General features: G+C 49.9%; 2 protein-coding genes across 2 annotated transcripts; one reads left to right on the top strand and one right to left on the bottom strand.

Moving 5' to 3' along the window:
- Positions 1-126: 126 nt before the first annotated feature.
- qsox2 (quiescin Q6 sulfhydryl oxidase 2) lies at positions 127-7,875 on the bottom strand. Its single transcript, XM_053421515.1, has 12 exons — positions 7,295-7,875; positions 5,919-6,019; positions 5,741-5,789; positions 4,747-4,852; positions 4,287-4,377; positions 4,042-4,187; positions 3,674-3,826; positions 3,471-3,600; positions 2,151-2,273; positions 1,895-2,045; positions 1,611-1,799; positions 127-1,498 (listed from the first exon to the last, which is right to left on the bottom strand). Exons 1-12 carry the CDS (start codon positions 7,773-7,775, stop codon positions 975-977), a joined length of 2,244 nt encoding a protein of 747 aa, XP_053277490.1. The 5' UTR covers positions 7,776-7,875; the 3' UTR covers positions 127-974.
- On the top strand, positions 7,626-15,335 carry cfap77 (cilia and flagella associated protein 77). The gene is made up of 6 exons (XM_053421132.1): positions 7,626-8,486; positions 9,544-9,646; positions 10,519-10,750; positions 10,832-10,952; positions 11,045-11,161; positions 15,210-15,335. Exons 1-6 carry the CDS (start codon positions 8,424-8,426, stop codon positions 15,333-15,335), a joined length of 762 nt encoding a protein of 253 aa, XP_053277107.1. The 5' UTR covers positions 7,626-8,423.
- Positions 15,336-15,562: the final 227 nt, after the last annotated feature.

Raw genomic sequence — 15,562 nt, 5'->3', positions numbered from 1 at the left:
TGGACACCTTGTCCCCTCTGCTAACACGGAGGAGGACGGGTGTATGACCTGTTCTGCAGCCAGACACCACCTAACCTATATTTAACCCTAACCCATCATTTACAGAAACTGAGGCTGAAACAAGAAGAAAACTGAAATAATACATTTAATTAACGGTTAACATGGTAACAGCAGTTGAAGAAACAGACCTTCTAGAACAGACAATTGAAAGTTTGAATGTGATCATTAAAATGTATTTTTCCTCTCGTTCACTTTTGTTTTATTCGTCTTCAACGTTTTTCCTCCAGACACAAACAAATAACTTTTATTCATCTTGTTTATTAAAAAATGTTTAATAACTGAAGTCAGTTTGAAAACAGGGAATGTCAGTGATGTTTCTACATGAGTCATATCTGTGCAGGTTCATCATTTCAATCTCCCTCATTTCAAAACGTATAACATTAAAAATCCAAACTTTTAATATTTACATTTTAAAATCACAGACCACAAGGTGGTGCCAAATCCACCAAAATAAAAACCTGCAGCAGCAAAAAATAAACAATAGTCGAGTCATCGTCGAGACAGCTCGATGTTTGACATTGACACATACACCAGGGGGCGGAGCCTCAGATCAGGCGAGTTTGGCATTAAGTGAACTTAGAACCAGTCCGTTCTCTCATTGAGTCCTTGTTCCATAAGTTCTGGGTCCAGGTAAAATACACCAGGTCTCAGATCCGGTCTGAATCAAGATCTTAACAGTTAAGACCGGATTTAAAATTGAGTCCTTAAGGGCAACAAGTCCAGACCCAGTTTCACATCTGATCCTCTTACATCGAACAGCCAGAGGGTCCAGGGTCCAGGTCCTGGTCCAGGTCCGGTTCAGACGCTCGTTTTCAGAGACTCTCTGAACTTCCAGCCTTGAACTGAAACTGTATTAAACCTGTGTGGTTCTGTCTAAACCAAACCCGGTCCGGTCTGGATGGATCTGGTTCAGGTCAGACGTGGAGGCGGGAGTATCGTAGCTTCCACCTCCTGGAGCGAACTTTGAAGAAGAAGAAGAGCAGCATGAGGAAGAGGCAGGAGAAAACGTAGAGGACGACACACAGACTCATGTCGACACTGTTGAAGCCCAGACCCAGGATCCACATCCCCCCTCCTCTCCCGCCTCCCCCCTTGCTGTGGCCTGGCTCCTCGCTCCTGTCCTCACCCGCCTCCCCCCTCTGGGCCCAGTGTGCAGGTCCAGACTCCTCCTCTTTCCTGTCTCCGTCTCGGCGCCCATCCTGTGGCTGAGCGGTCCGAACCAGATCGGGATCGGGGTTTTCGGGGGGAGCAGGGGCCTGTGGGAGGGGGAGGGTGTATTTGGGGGACAGGTTGGAGACGCCGTAGTGACGTCGCAGGAAGCGGAGGACGTTGTCCTGGTTCCAGACATGGACGCCGTCTTTCTCCTCGTGACAGGAAGCACAGAGGACTGGGCTCGGCCAAGCAGCTTTAGGGAAGAGGGGGTCGTCACTCAGAGAGCCTGTGGGGGGGGGGGGGGGGGGGACATGGGGGCAACATGAAACCAATAATAATAATAACTTATACAAGTATCTGTATCTTGACTTGAGGGCCACACTGTGTTTCCTGGTCACCTGCCAGTCGCTCGTTGACCATGTTGTGTTGGTTCCACAGCCACAGGACCTGCTGTCCTCCGTCCCTCACCGCGTCCACGCTGAGGGACGCCGCCTGCTCGAAGTGTCGGCCGCACTGCTCACAGCCGAAGAACGTCCTGATGTACCGACGCATCACCTGCAGCACCGGGGCCGCCTCGCTCTCCAGGCCTGGGGGAGGACCACAGGGTCACAGACAGGGTCACAGACAGGGTCACAGACAGGAAGCACGTGCACGCTCACGTCACAGGGCTGACCTGCGTTACCTGTGTTCTCCAGAGCGGTGGGCGTGGCCTCGTGTTGGACGCTCAGGACGTGAAACAGAGTCCACAGGGAACATGGGTAACCTCGTAGCCCCGCCCTGCTGCCCTGACAACCAACCCATCGAAGCTCCGCCCCCAAGAATACACCTGAGATCTGGACAGGAAACAGGAAGTCAGTGTGTGTACAGCAGATTTCAGACATGCACTGAACTCTGGACATGTGTGTAAGCTTAGAGGTGTGTGTGTGTGTCTGTCTCACCCTCATCTTGTTGTCCACCAAATCAAGGACGGCCTGGTAGGGGATTCGCTGCAGCGGTAAACTGAGCAGCCAATCAGAGAGAGTCTCCATCAGCTTCACCACCGAACCACGACCAGGATACAACTGAGAGAGAGAGAGAGAGAGAGAGAGACAGAGTGAGAACGAGAGAGCGAGCAAGACAGAGAGACAGAGAGAGAGGAGAAAGAGAGAGAGACAGAGAGAGACAGAGACAAAGAGAGAGAGACAGAGAGTGAACGAGGGAGCGAGCAAGAGAGAGACAGAGAGGGGAGGAGGAGGAGGAGGAGGAGGCTGTGCTCCTCCAACAGGAGGCGCTCATGTCCTGTCAGACAGCGTCTCCTGAGCTCCAGCAGCTGGTCGAGGATCCTCACAGATCTCAGACCTGCAGCAGCATCGTTCATCGTTCAGGTCAAGCAACTCACACAGACCCAAGGTCAACAGACGCCTTAAGGCCAATGTATGCTTCTGCGTTTTGACGGACACGGACAGATAGGACCGCCCTCTCCAACGTGGACCGCCCTCTCCGTGCCTCTCCCGGCTCCTCGGAGAGCTTTTCGTGCCGCGCTCATTTTTCTAACTACACGTCGAAATGACGGACAGCCCACGGATAGCACTTGGCTGTGATTGGTCCGCTAACGCCAGCATTTCGGGACCTCAAACTTCCTGTTCCATTCCCTACATCACAATAAACCTAAATCACAACTACGACTCTATGATTAATGTGACAAGTGTGTTAAGCCAGCGGCGTTGTCCGGCTGACGGTGGCTGGTTAGAGCACTTACAGCATGTGTGTACGGTCACATGAGGTTATAACGAACTTTGATAACGGGGCTAGCGGGCTAGCCACCATGCTAACTGCGGTGGGTACAGCGCAAAAACCCGCTGACTTTAATCCCACGACTGTCATGACACTGTTTCTCAAACACCGTCAGGTTAGAAGCAAACACTTGGTAGTAGCTAGTATCGGGTGTCCGTGCTGACTGTGTGTGGAAGCTGGGGGGGGGGGGGGGGGAGCTAGCTGCCTCCGTGTAGCTTCAAGCTGTTGCAGCTGTTGAATTAGCAACGCAGTTTGGAAACAAGACCGGGGAACCGCTGCGCTAAGACACGATAACATAAACATTTTGACCCATTGGGTGTCACTTTATTTAAACTGTCGCGTCATCAACATCCTCAAATAAAAGGAGCCCACCATGTTTTCAAAATAAAAGGAGCCCACCATGTTTTCAAAATAAAAAGAGCCCACCATATTTTCAAATTAAAAGGAGCCCACCCTGTTTTCATGTGAACATGGCAGTGTGGTACCTTAGAAACCAAAGTGACAAAGTCCTTGAAAACCTTCAGCTCCTCCCCCTCTAGAGAATTATGGGTAGCCAGTTCGACTCTCAGCAGGTAGTGTAGGGCTGACTCCAGATCAGCTGAGTACACCGTGGACCTGTGGAGACACACTGGTGTTTACTGACCGTCCACTGACCCTGAACCAGTCTGAACCAAGCCGAGTCTCTGACCTGCTGAAGTCTCTCCAGGGCTCTGTGCTCTGTCCGTCTGCCAGCGCCCCCACCTGGCCAGCGCTGGAAGGGCTGCCGTGTGACTTCACCCTGCGCTGAACTCCAGGTAACGTCTTCAGCAGAGAGGAGAAGAAGAAACGCAGACGCTTCTCACTGGAAGAGCAGAACACACAACTTTACATCCTGTCCTGAGGACCACATCCTGTTCTTTCAAAATAAAAGCGGCGGAATTGATTGAGATACAGAAAGAAACTTAAAAACCTAAAGATCCTACAGGATGATGACATCATCAGGCAGTGATGACACACTGAGCCCGCTATGTGTAATCTTGAGTGTGTGTGTGAGAGTGTGTGTGTGTGTGCACTCACACGTGCATGTGTGCGTGTGTCCCGTTGGGCTGCAGCAGGTAGATGGAGGGAAAGGTTGTGATCTTCAGAGCATCCAGCAGGGGGAGATCCGTGCTGAGAGCTCTCTTGACCTCCACACCTGAGAACTGCAGCAGGTCCAGGATCACCTGACAGACACACACAGACAAACACACACACAGACACACACACTTATTGATGTGGTGATCTCAGGTTACTTTTCTAATTCTTCTTCGTGTTCCTCTCACCTCTCGTCCAACGTACGACCCTGGTTCCTCTGTGATGACGGCCGTGTAGTGATCCGACCTTTGACCTAAAAGAGGCAGCAGCTCCACAGCGCTGAGAGAGAGAGAGAGAGACAGAGAGACAGACAGAGGGAGACAGAGAGACAGAGACAGAGAGACAGAGACAGACAGAGGGAGACAGAGAGAGACAGAGGGAGACAGAGAGAGAGAGACAGAGAGACAGACAGAGGGAGACAGAGGGAGACAGAGAGACAGAGACAGACAGAGGGAGACAGAGAGAGACAGAGGGAGACAGAGAGAGAGAGACAGAGGGAGACAGAGGGACAGACAGAGAGAGGGAGACAGACAGAGGGAGACAGAGAGAGACAGACAGAGAGACAGAGGGAGACAGAGAGACAGACAGGTCAAGTTTATTTTCTGCAGTCAGCAGTGTTCCCTTGTTCCATCATGTTCTATGTGGTACCTGTATGGTTCTAGTGGTGGACAGTGATCAGGCCAGTCCAGTCTGGTGTGGTTCTGCAGGATGTCCACCATCAACTGTCTCACTGACTGGATCTGTCTGTCTGCACCTGTACACACACACAGACACAAAGATACTGTTTAATACTACTATGGTATTATAGTATTGTAGTAGTATCATAGCGGCATTATAAGACTGTTAGAGTAATATTAAGGATAAGGTTACTTTATTTGTACCCGTAGGTAGATTTGTTTTGCAGCAGTAAAAGCGAAGGCATCCATCCAACACAGTACAAATTTATAAACACACAGACAGAAGACCACAACAGTATATTGTAGTATTATAGTTTTGTTATGTAGCATTCTAATAGTGGTATAGTAATAAAATAGTACTGTTTTAGTAGTATTGCAGTAGTATCATAGAAGTATTGCAAAAATATTAAAGTAGTCCAATGGTAGTATTATAGGTCTGTTATCGTAGTATTGTTACAGTAATATTATAGTAGAGTTTTAGCAGTATTGCAGTAGTATTACAGTAAATGGTAATGGTTTGTATTTCAATCTTTTTTCGACTCAAAGCACTTTTTCTCGTTCACCTGTTCACACACATTCATACAGAGCAGCTATTAGCAGCACTTTTTGCTCTATGAGGGGCAGTTTGGGGTTCAGCATCTTGCCCAAGGACACTTCAGCAGGCAGATGGGGAAGACTGGGGATCGGACTGCCAACCGCTACCCCTCCGCCACAGCTGGCAGTAGTACTGTAGTCATATTGCAATAGTATTATAGTAGAATTGTAATAGTGTTATAGTTCTGTTATGATATTATTGTTATAGTATTGTAGTACCGTTAGAGTGGTATTATTATAGTAGTATTATAATTCGGATATTGTAGCATTGTAGTACTAGTATTATAATAGTACTTGAACAGTAGTATTTTAGTAGTACTATAGCAGTTATAGTAATATTGAAGAACTAAGACGGACAGGTGGTGTCTCACCTCTGTGGATTGTTCCTCTGTCAGTCGCTGCAGCGTGAGCTCGAAAATACTGAAAACAATAACATGACATATTTAACTCCTGTTACAGTGTGAATTAATACTAATACTCTGTTACAGTACTCTACATGACCCTGAAATACACTACAGTACTCTGCAGTACTCTGGTTGTGTAACATACCTTGAATGTTGGGTAGAACTTGATGCCGTACTCTTTACAGACGTCAAAGTTTTCCTCCTGAGCACAATCGAGGACGGCCACACTGATGGCCCGCTGCCAGTCTGACAGACAGACACACACACACACACACACACACACACACACAGTCAGACAGACAGACACACATACACAAAGACACACACAAACACATTTATTAACAAAGCCAGACGACAAAGAGGAAGTTATTTGTCATCAGTTTGACCATCAAAATAAAACATGATCCTTTCAGCTTGTGTGTGTCTATTTGTGTGTGTGTTGTGTTTGTGTGTGTGTCTGGCTGTGTGGTCTCCCAGCTGTCAGGGTGTTCAGGGGTCGTCTGAGTCTTTGTCTCTCAGATGTCCTTTGACTCTGAGAACTGTTGAGAGAGAGAGAGTGTGTGTGTGTGTGTTTCTGTGTGTGTGTGTGTCTCTCTATGTCTGTGTGTGTTTGTGAGCAGCAGCTGCTCTCTGGTTGAGTTATTCCACAGTGGCAGATGGAGACTACAGACAGGTTCACACTGGTTGCTGTGTGTGCGTGTGTGTTTTTGTGTGTGTCTGTGTGTTTTCTACATGATAAGATGTTGCTGGTCTTTCACTTCTCTTTAGGCTTAAAAGTTTAAATAACTTTCAACATTCGATCATTTATAATATATAAAAATATTGAATAATTAATAGTTTATAATCAATAATCATCCATTATATTGAATAATTAATAGTTTATAATCAATAATCATCCATTAATATTGAATAATTAATAGTTTATAATCAATAATCATCCATTAATATTGAATAATTAATAGTTTATAATCAATAATCAGGCGCTGAATATAAACCCATCTTCCATGTCCCCGTTTATCCTCACTCCTGAAACAAGTGTGTGGTGACTAGATTCAGGACTAAGCTCCATGTGAGGACCAAACAAAGCAGACCGAATCAGCCAATGACAGACGGGCTCCTGCTGCACTTCCTGCTTTGTAACCAATCAAAGAGCAGAGGTGGGTGAAACGTGTGGAACAGGAAATACTCCACTACAAGAGTAGAAGTACTTCGTTACTTTACGCCGCTGTAACTAACATGAATGTGTTTACTGAGCTAACAGCTGTTAGCACCTCAGTCAGAAGTCCGTTCACAAAGTGGAGCCTTTTCCCGGCTCCTCTCACGCTGTGCGCCCGCAGCAGCTGAGGTGTGAGAGGACGCTTCTCTGGGACTCGAGGCTCAGTGAAGATACTTTTAACGCCGAAGTGTCGGCGAGCTCCTGAACCACCAGAGTCCACAGAGTGAGACTCGAACCCTGCTTTAACGACCAGGAACACATTAAATCTAAATGTTTCTAATGAAGTCTGGTGAGAGAGTGTGAACCTTTGACGTCCAGAGCCAGACTCTTCCAGGTGCCGGAGAACTGGACACAGTGTCCGCACCACGACGAGTAGAACTGGAGCAGCCAGGCCGACGACGAGTTGGTGACGGCGGGCTTCAGGCTGCTGCTGCCCAGGATCACCAGCGGGTCCTCCTCCGTGTACAGCCGGGCCGCGGCTCCCAGGAGCCCGGGGACGAGCCACAGCAACGCCGCCGCTCTCAACCAGGCCCGGGACATGATGTGTTCCTGGGGGAGAGTCTCCGAGAGCAGGGGCAGAGCAGCGGGCAGAGCAGCGGAGGGTTGGACCCGCTCGCTCACAGAAGACGTGAGGAGACCTCCGGCAGACCTGAGACAGGAGCCCCGCTGACAGAGAGGAGACAGCGGGACAGAGCTCTCACTCTGAGCCGCTTTCCAACAACCAGCTTCACGTCCACTGTGTCGATGACAGAGATCATCGATCCGTGAGCACAGATCATCGATCATCGATCAGAGAGTCATCGAGTCATCGAGGGTTGCGTCCGACGGGGTGTCTCGTAGAAGTGAGGGTTTTTTGTTTGTGCTGCGGAGTGAGATATGTTTCCATAGACGATCCTTATCGAGCTAAGACTGACGTGTGGAATGACGCGTGATGCGTTCAGGTGAAACGTTTTCCTGAAATACAACCTTTATTTCAGATTATTTATCGTGTATTTATAAAATGCAGATAAAATCGTTTTAAATTTAATTAATGGTGTTTCTTTCTCTGTTGTGTGTTTTAAAAACACAGTGTGTAGATTTTTGCAATCATTTTTTATATTTAGTTGTGTCCGGTCATCAGTGAGCGGTTCCAGTTGTTCCTACCGTCCCTGAATGCAGCAGAGATCAGGATAAATCTTTAATATAGTCTCACACATTTCATTGATTTGTTTGAAGTCATTTAATTAATTAATTTTAATTAACAAACTGGCAGTGACGTTTGACTCAACTTTAATTTGAAAGTGCTGCACTTCCGGTTTAGCAGCCGTTTCCATAGCGACGCAGCAGCGGACACGGAGGCAGTTTGTTTCTGTTGCTTTAGTTTGAAGGTTTCTGTGAAAGGTCAGAGGTCAACTACTGTCACAACAACAACAAACCATCGACAACAACAACAACATGTCCTCACACAGGATGGGTGTAGTCAGAGACTCCATGTTGACCAATCCGCTGATGATCAAGGTAAAAACAACAACATCTCACTTCCTGTCAATTCACATCCAACTACTACCTGTCTGTGATGATGATGTCACAGATGACATCAGAAAGATCAGAGTCTTTACAGCTTTGATTAGAATAAACACTTTGAAGCAGAACTGAAGGTCAATGACCTGATGGATTATTGTCAGTAATGGTCGAGTATCTGAGGAGAAATCTTATATATCAAGTAGTCTTGTTGTGATCATAGTCCACGATCAGGATCCACCATCAAGATCAGGATCCACCATCAGCTGCCACCTTGATCCTGGTCCACCACCATTATCAGATTCCAACACAATACAGGAATCACCACCACGATCATAATCTCTGATTCTCGATCCACATCCTAATCCAGGATGTGGATCTGTGGACGATGAGGCAAAGGGACTCAGAGGAAGAAGTCCAGTCAGAAACATGTATTGATGAGATATTAATATCTTTGATGAGTTAACGATGGAGAAGAGGAAGGAGAAGCTCTGTGTGTCATGTGACCCCGACCTTCTAGACCTATAGCAGCAGAACTGAGATCAGGTCTAAGATGAACCTGGACCGGCTCTGACTAGAAGCTTTATCGTAAAGGAAGGTTTGAATCCTCAACGTACAGAGGGAGTCTGCCTCCACAACTGAAGCTGAGATGATTCCACAGAGAGGAGCTGGATGCTGAAGCTCTGGCTCCTCCTCCTCCTCTAGAGACTTTAGGGACAACAGCCTGGATTCTGGGAGCTGTGGAAACTTACAGACTGTGTCCTGATAATGTTTCCTAGTGGAAGCATATATAATGAGAATAAAATGATGATGATGATGATTACATTATATTTCATTGAGCTGACGCTTTTATCCAAATGGACTCGTAATAAGTTCATCAACCATGAGGAACAAACCCAGAACAACAAGAATCAAGAAAGTGCTATAAGTCCAAATGTTATGCAAGGTATAGACGGATGATGATGATGGTGATGGTGATGATGATGATGATGGTGATGGTGATGATGATGATGGTGATGAAGATGAAGATGATGATTCCTCTTCCTGTGTGCAGGTGTCTCTTGGTCAGTCCAGGTCCAGAGGTTTTTTACGTCCTGGTCCAGATTTTACTTTTGGAACCAGCAGCAGCTCGATGCAGAATGGAGGCGTGGCCGAGGGTAAGCCCGCCCTCTCTCAACCTCAGATCAGTCGACTTCCTCCCTACAGGATATCTGTGTGTGTTTGTGTGTTTTCTGTGTGTGTTTGTGTGTTTTCTGTGTGTGTTTGATTTCCTGCAGCTGAGCTTGAAGCCACCAGGGTTTCACCTGAAGATGCAAACTGTCAGACACACAGTGATAACACATGTAAATGACATGTGACATCATATCCAGATCTGCTCATGTTGATGAACAGTTTTACTATAAAAACACTCCCAGATGTTTTTCCAGCTGTTCTTTCTGAATTTAGCAGCTGGAAATGTCTCTTTTATTCTGGATGTTTGTTCTGCTGTGACATATTCTGAGTTATTATTCACAGTTTAATCCTCGTTGTCAAATATGAGGCTCTGCTGTCAGTCAAACTGTCCATGTCTGTGATTGGTCATATCGTGGACATGTTGGACTCCCTCTGGAGAACTGGCCCCTGATCGAGGAACTGACAGAAACTCGACCAGTCAACGAAATCCATAACGTCACAATTGTTAAACCTGTAAAACCTTGAGTCCACAAAACGCTTCTGGAGTTTCAGGGGTAAACAGAGTTAGAGCAGAATCCATCCGTGTGTGTGCGGGCGTGCGTTTGATTGTGTGTGTGTGTGTGTGTGTGTGCGTGTGCGTGTGTGAGAGTGTGTGCGTTTGCGTGTGTGTGAGCGTGTGTTTGTTCATCCCCATCACTGAGTAATTGATATCAAATTAAATTGGTTTTCTGTGGTTTGTTTATATCTTTGATGTTAAACAACTACAACTCCCATGAGCCTTTGCAGTGAGCTTTGATGACATGTGTTATGTAGCGTCAGTGCTGTGGCCTGCTGGGAAATGTATTTTTTGTCTCAGTTCTGTCCAGCTGGAGGGTTCAGCCCAGAGGTGAAGCCGCGGATCCTCACAGGGTTCTGGTTCCGGACTTCGTGTCCCTGAACCGGAACGCGGTGAAGGCGGGACTGGTCACGTCCAATGAGCTGCGTCAGTACCGGGCCCAGCTGGGGGGGGGCAAGACAAAACATCCGGAACCCAAACTGCAGGAGGGCGGGGCTTCACAGAAGCTGGTAGTTCCTGACATCACAACCAGGTCAGGCCAGAACCCAGAAGAGTGATTCAATCTGACTTGTTGATGGATGACTGATCTCTGACTGATCTCTGATTGGTTCAGGGATGTGTCCGTCAGGCCCGCCTCTCCTCTGTCACACCTCCTCTCTCATCAGTACGCTCACCGCTGGAAGGAGGAGCAGCTGAGCAGGATTCAAACCAGCAACCACAACCAGCAGCTCAGGGTGAGAGAAAGAGAAGCTCGGATAGCCTGTGTGTGTGTGTCTGTGTGTGTGTTTATACATGTGTGTGTTTATGTGCGTATACGTTTGTGTAGACTAAACCAGGTTCCGACACCAGGACCAGTCTTCTGAGGAGGAGCAGACCACTTCCTGTCCCGCGATCCCAGGTCACATGGCAGCACTTCAACCAGGTAACTCCACGGTCATGTGACGTCAGGCGTAACCAATCATCTGTGATTCTAAAGAAAACATCTCCTCCTCAGGTGCCTCCTGCTGTCAGCAGCTTCAGGGACCAGCAGGGACCAGCAGGGCCCAGCAGGGGGCAGCAGGGACCAGCAGGGCCCAACAGGACCAGAAGGGACCAACAGGGCCCAGCAGGGAACATCAGGGACCAGCAGGGACCAGCAGGGCGCAGCAGGGACCAGCAGGGGTTAACAGGGACCAGCAGGGGTTAACAGGGACCAGCAGGGGGCAGCAGGGACCAGCAGGGACCAGCAGGGACCAGCAGGGGTTAACAGGGACCAGCAGGGGTTAACAGGGACCAGCAGGGGGCAGCAGGGACCAGCAGGGACCAGCAGGGGTTAACAGGGACCAGCAGGGGTTAACAGGGACCAGCAGGGGGCAGCAGGGACCAGCAGGGACCAGCAGGGACCAGCAGGGACCAGCAGGGGGCAGCAGGGGGCAACAGGGACCAGCAGGGGGCAGCAGGGACCAACAGGACCAGAAGGGACCAGCAGGGGGCAGCAGGGGTTAACAGGGACCAGCAGGGGGCAGCAGGGACCAACAGGACCAGAAGGGACCAACAGGGCCCAGCAGGGACCAGCAGGGGGCAGCAGGGACCAACAGGGACCAGCAGGAAACAGCAGGGGGCAGCAGGGACCAGCAGGGACCAGCAGGGGGCAGCAGGGGGCAACAGGGACCAGCAGGGGGCAGCAGGGACCAACAGGACCAGAAGGGACCAGCAGGGGTTAACAGGGACCAGCAGGGGGCAGCAGGGACCAACAGGACCAGAAGGGGGCAACAGGGACCAACAGGGACCAGCAGGGGGCGGCAGGGACCAGCAGGAACCAGCAGGGGGCAGCAGGAACCAGCAGGGGGCAGCAGGGACCAGCAGGGGGCAACAGGGACCAGCAGGGGGCAGCAGGATCCAGCAGGAACCAGCAGGGGGCAACAGGGACCAACAGGGACCAGCAGGGGGCGGCAGGGACCAGCAGGAACCAGCAGGGGGCAGCAGGCTCCGAGGATTGAACCTGGCGGATCATCTTCACAATAAAACATGAAATCAAATCAAATGTTGTTCTTTAGTGTGATGAGGGAGAAAGACCTCGTCCTGCAGGGGGCAATGGGGAGGACCCCCCTACACCTCTCTCTCTACCTCTCTCTCTCCCTCCCTCTCTCTACTTCTCTCTCTCCCTCTCCCTCCATCTCTCTCTCTCTCCCTCCTTCTCCCTCTCTCCCTCCTTCCCTCCACCTCTCTCTCTCTCTCTCTCTCTCTCCCTCCACCTCTCTCTTTCTCCCTCTCTCCCTCTCTCTCTCTCAACCTATCTCTCTCCCTCCCTCCCTACACCTCTCTCTCTCTACCTCTCTCTCTCCCTCCCTCTCTCTACTTCTCTCTCTCCCTCCATCTCCATCTCTCTCTCTCTCCCTCCTTCCCTCCACCTCTCTCTCTCTCTCTCTCTCTCTCTCTCTCTCTCTCTCTCTCCCTCCACCTCTCTCTCTCAACCTCTCTCTCTCTCTCTCTCTCTCTCTCTCTCTCCCTCTCTCCCTCTCTCCCTCCACCTGTCTCTCTCCACCTCTCTCTCTCAACCTCTCTCTCTGTCTCTCTGTCTCTCTCCCTCTCTCCCTCAACCTCTCTCTCTCTCTCTCTCTCTCTCCCTCTCTCTCTCTCTCTCTCCCTCCACCTCTCTCTCTCTCCCTCTCTCCCTCTCTCTCTCTCAACCTATCTCTCTCCCTCCCTCCCTACACCTCTCTCTCTCTACCTCTCTCTCTCCCTCCCTCTCTCTACTTCTCTCTCTCCCTCCATCTCCATCTCTCTCTCTCTCCCTCCTTCCCTCCACCTCTCTCTCTCTCTCTCTCTCTCTCTCAACCTCTCTCTCTCTCTCCCTCTCCCTCTCACTCTCTCTCTCCCTCCATCTCCCTCTCTCCCTCCAACTACCTCCCTCTCTCCCTCCACCTCTCTTTCTCTCTCTCTCTCCCTCCATCTCCCTCTCTCCCTCCTTCCCTCCACCTACCTCCCTCTCTCTCTCAACCTCTCTCTCTCCCTCTCTCCCTCCTTCCCTCTCCCTCCACCTACCTCCCTCTCTCCCTCCATCTCTCTCCCTCCACCTATCTCCCTCTCTCCCTCCTTCCCTCCACCTACCTCCCTCTCTCCCTCCACCTCTCTCTCTCAACCTCTCTCTCTCTCTCTCTCTCCCTCTCTCTCTCTCTCCCTCTCTCCCTCTCTCCCTCCACCTCTCTCTCTCCACCTCTCTCTCTCAACCTCTCTCTCTGTCTCTCTGTCTCTCTCCCTCTCTCCCTCAACCTCTCTCTCTCTCTCTCTCTCTCTCTCCCTCTCTCCCTCTCTCCCTCTCTCTCTCTCTCTCTCTCTCTCTCTCCCTCCCTACACCTCTCTCTCAACCTCTCTCTCTGTCTCTCTCCCTCTCTCCCTCAACCTCTCTCTCTCTCTCTCTCTCTCTCTCTCTGTCACTGTCTCCCTTGGGGTTTTAAACGTGAACGGTGCAAGAGATCAAAAAAGAAAAGAACTTGTATTTATGAAACCATGAAAGAAATGGATGTCATGTTTTTAGAAGAAACGCAGAGTGATGTTATTAATGAGTCTGACTCGAGGTCTCAAAGCCTTGAAGGAAACAAATGGCTTCAGCCGACCTGCTGGAAAGTGAAGTCAGGTCTCGTTCCTGAACCTCAGCGACATGGAGGCTCCAACCAGCTTCTTCTTCAGTCTGGAGAGAAGAACGAGCAGAGGAATCCACGTCCTGCTCTCAGACACAGAGCTGATGAGCCACGCCAGATCAGAGAGCGGGGACCAGACCTGCTGCCCGGCAGCTCCATGGTGGACACAGCTTCCTGTGGAGAGTAATGGGGACGTTTGGGTTCAGCGCTGGCTTCATAGATCAAGGTGCTGTACCGTGACGTTGAGAGCGTGTTAAAGATCAACGGCAGTCTGAGTGCTCCCTTCAGGGTGGGGGGGTCAGGGCTGTGCTCTGTCGGGGATGCTCTACGCACTCTCCCTGGAACCTCTCCTCCGCAGAATAAGATCCAGCATGCAAGGTGTGTTTTATCCTGGTTTTAGTGGCAACATGATTTTATCAGCTTACGCCGACGATCTTATTGTTTTTATTAAAGACCAGACGGATGTGGATATTTTAGCCCAAATCTTAAAAGATTTTAGAATGGCATCGGCCGCGAGGGTCAACTGGAAAAAAAGCGAAGCCCTCGCGGTCGGGGAGTGGCCTGGAGGTCTCCCAGTTCTCCCCCAAAACCTGAAATGGAAGAGGGAGGGCATAAAGTACCTCTGGGTGTTTTTAGGAAACAGTGATATACATAAGAAGAACTGGGAGAACGTCACAGAAAAAATAGAAAACAAACTGTTAAAATGGAAATGGCTGCTCCCAAAGATGTCTCTTAGAGGGAGGGTACTGGTTTTAAATAACCTTGTGGCATCCCAACTGTGGCACCACCTGATGTGTGTGCCCCCCCCCCCCCCCCCCCCCCCCCCAGGTTTGCTTGCCAAATTACAAAAATATGGTGGATTTTTTCTGGGGGGGTCTACACTGGGTGCCACAGGGGGTGCTGTTTTTAGCCAGGGAGGAGGGGGGACAAGGCCTCGTCCACCTGGCCAGCCGGACTGCAACTTTTAGAATTCAATTCATCCAAAAATATCTCACAGGCCCAGCAGATCTGGTGTGGAGAGATGTGGCCAGCAGCATCCTTAGGCGTGCAAATAACCTGGGGTTGGATGATGCTCTGTTTTTAACAGATTCTAAATTATTAAAGTTAAGTGGGTTGCCTCCTTTTTATCAAGGTGTTTTTAAATCATGGGCCCTTTTTAACAAAACAAGGTGTCAAAAAGCAGACTCTCTGTACTGGTTGTTGAGAGAACCACTCGTGAATGGAGCCAGACTGGACGTCAGCGGCACAACAACACCCGGCCTTATGGCGGCGCTGACCCGGTCTGGAACAGTGACCCTACAGCAGCTGGTGGATGCAGTGGGGCCGGCACTCAACAACACCCAGGCCCTGGGCTCCCTGCTGGGGCTGCAGTCTTCCCAGATGGCCCAGAGGATCCTGGAGCTCTGGACCCAGAGGCTCTCCATCCAGGAAAAGGACCTCCTGAGGGCCTACCAGAGGGGGGAGACCACACCAGAGGCTGCAGACCCCTACCCTTAAGTTATCCTGAGCCCAGGCCTGGGAGAAAAGACCGGCCCCCTACTAACTGAAATAAACACACACAAACTGACAATACACAAAATAGACAAAGAGACAATATACAGGAACTGTGTGAAAAGCATCCACCAGACCGGACTGAGCAACAGACCCCCCCCACTGTGTGGTCACGGAGGTGGGGGGAGCATGGACCCAGCCCGCAGTGGAGGATTTTATACAAACCTCCCCTC

This window comes from Pleuronectes platessa, chromosome 4 (genome assembly GCF_947347685.1).
Source record: "Pleuronectes platessa chromosome 4, fPlePla1.1, whole genome shotgun sequence".
NCBI lineage: Eukaryota > Metazoa > Chordata > Actinopteri > Pleuronectiformes > Pleuronectidae > Pleuronectes > Pleuronectes platessa.
The sequence above is the reverse complement of the archived record's forward strand: the minus strand, read 5'-3'. Positions and strand labels throughout refer to the sequence as shown.

Coding starts and splice junctions, on each gene's coding strand:
- qsox2 (XM_053421515.1), bottom strand. CDS start 7,775: ATGATCGATGATCTGTGCTCACGGATCGATGATCTCTGTCATCGACAC. Junction 2,046..2,150: donor TGGTGGACAACAAGATGAGG/GTGAGACAGACA, acceptor TTTCCTGTCCAG/ATCTCAGGTGTATTCTTGGG. Junction 1,800..1,894: donor CACCGCTCTGGAGAACACAG/GTAACGCAGGTC, acceptor GTCCTCCCCCAG/GCCTGGAGAGCGAGGCGGCC.
- cfap77 (XM_053421132.1), top strand. CDS start 8,424: ATGTCCTCACACAGGATGGGTGTAGTCAGAGACTCCATGTTGACCAAT. Junction 8,487..9,543: donor CCAATCCGCTGATGATCAAG/GTAAAAACAACA, acceptor TCCTGTGTGCAG/GTGTCTCTTGGTCAGTCCAG. Junction 11,162..15,209: donor TAACTCCACGGTCATGTGAC/GTCAGGCGTAAC, acceptor CTGGGGCTGCAG/TCTTCCCAGATGGCCCAGAG.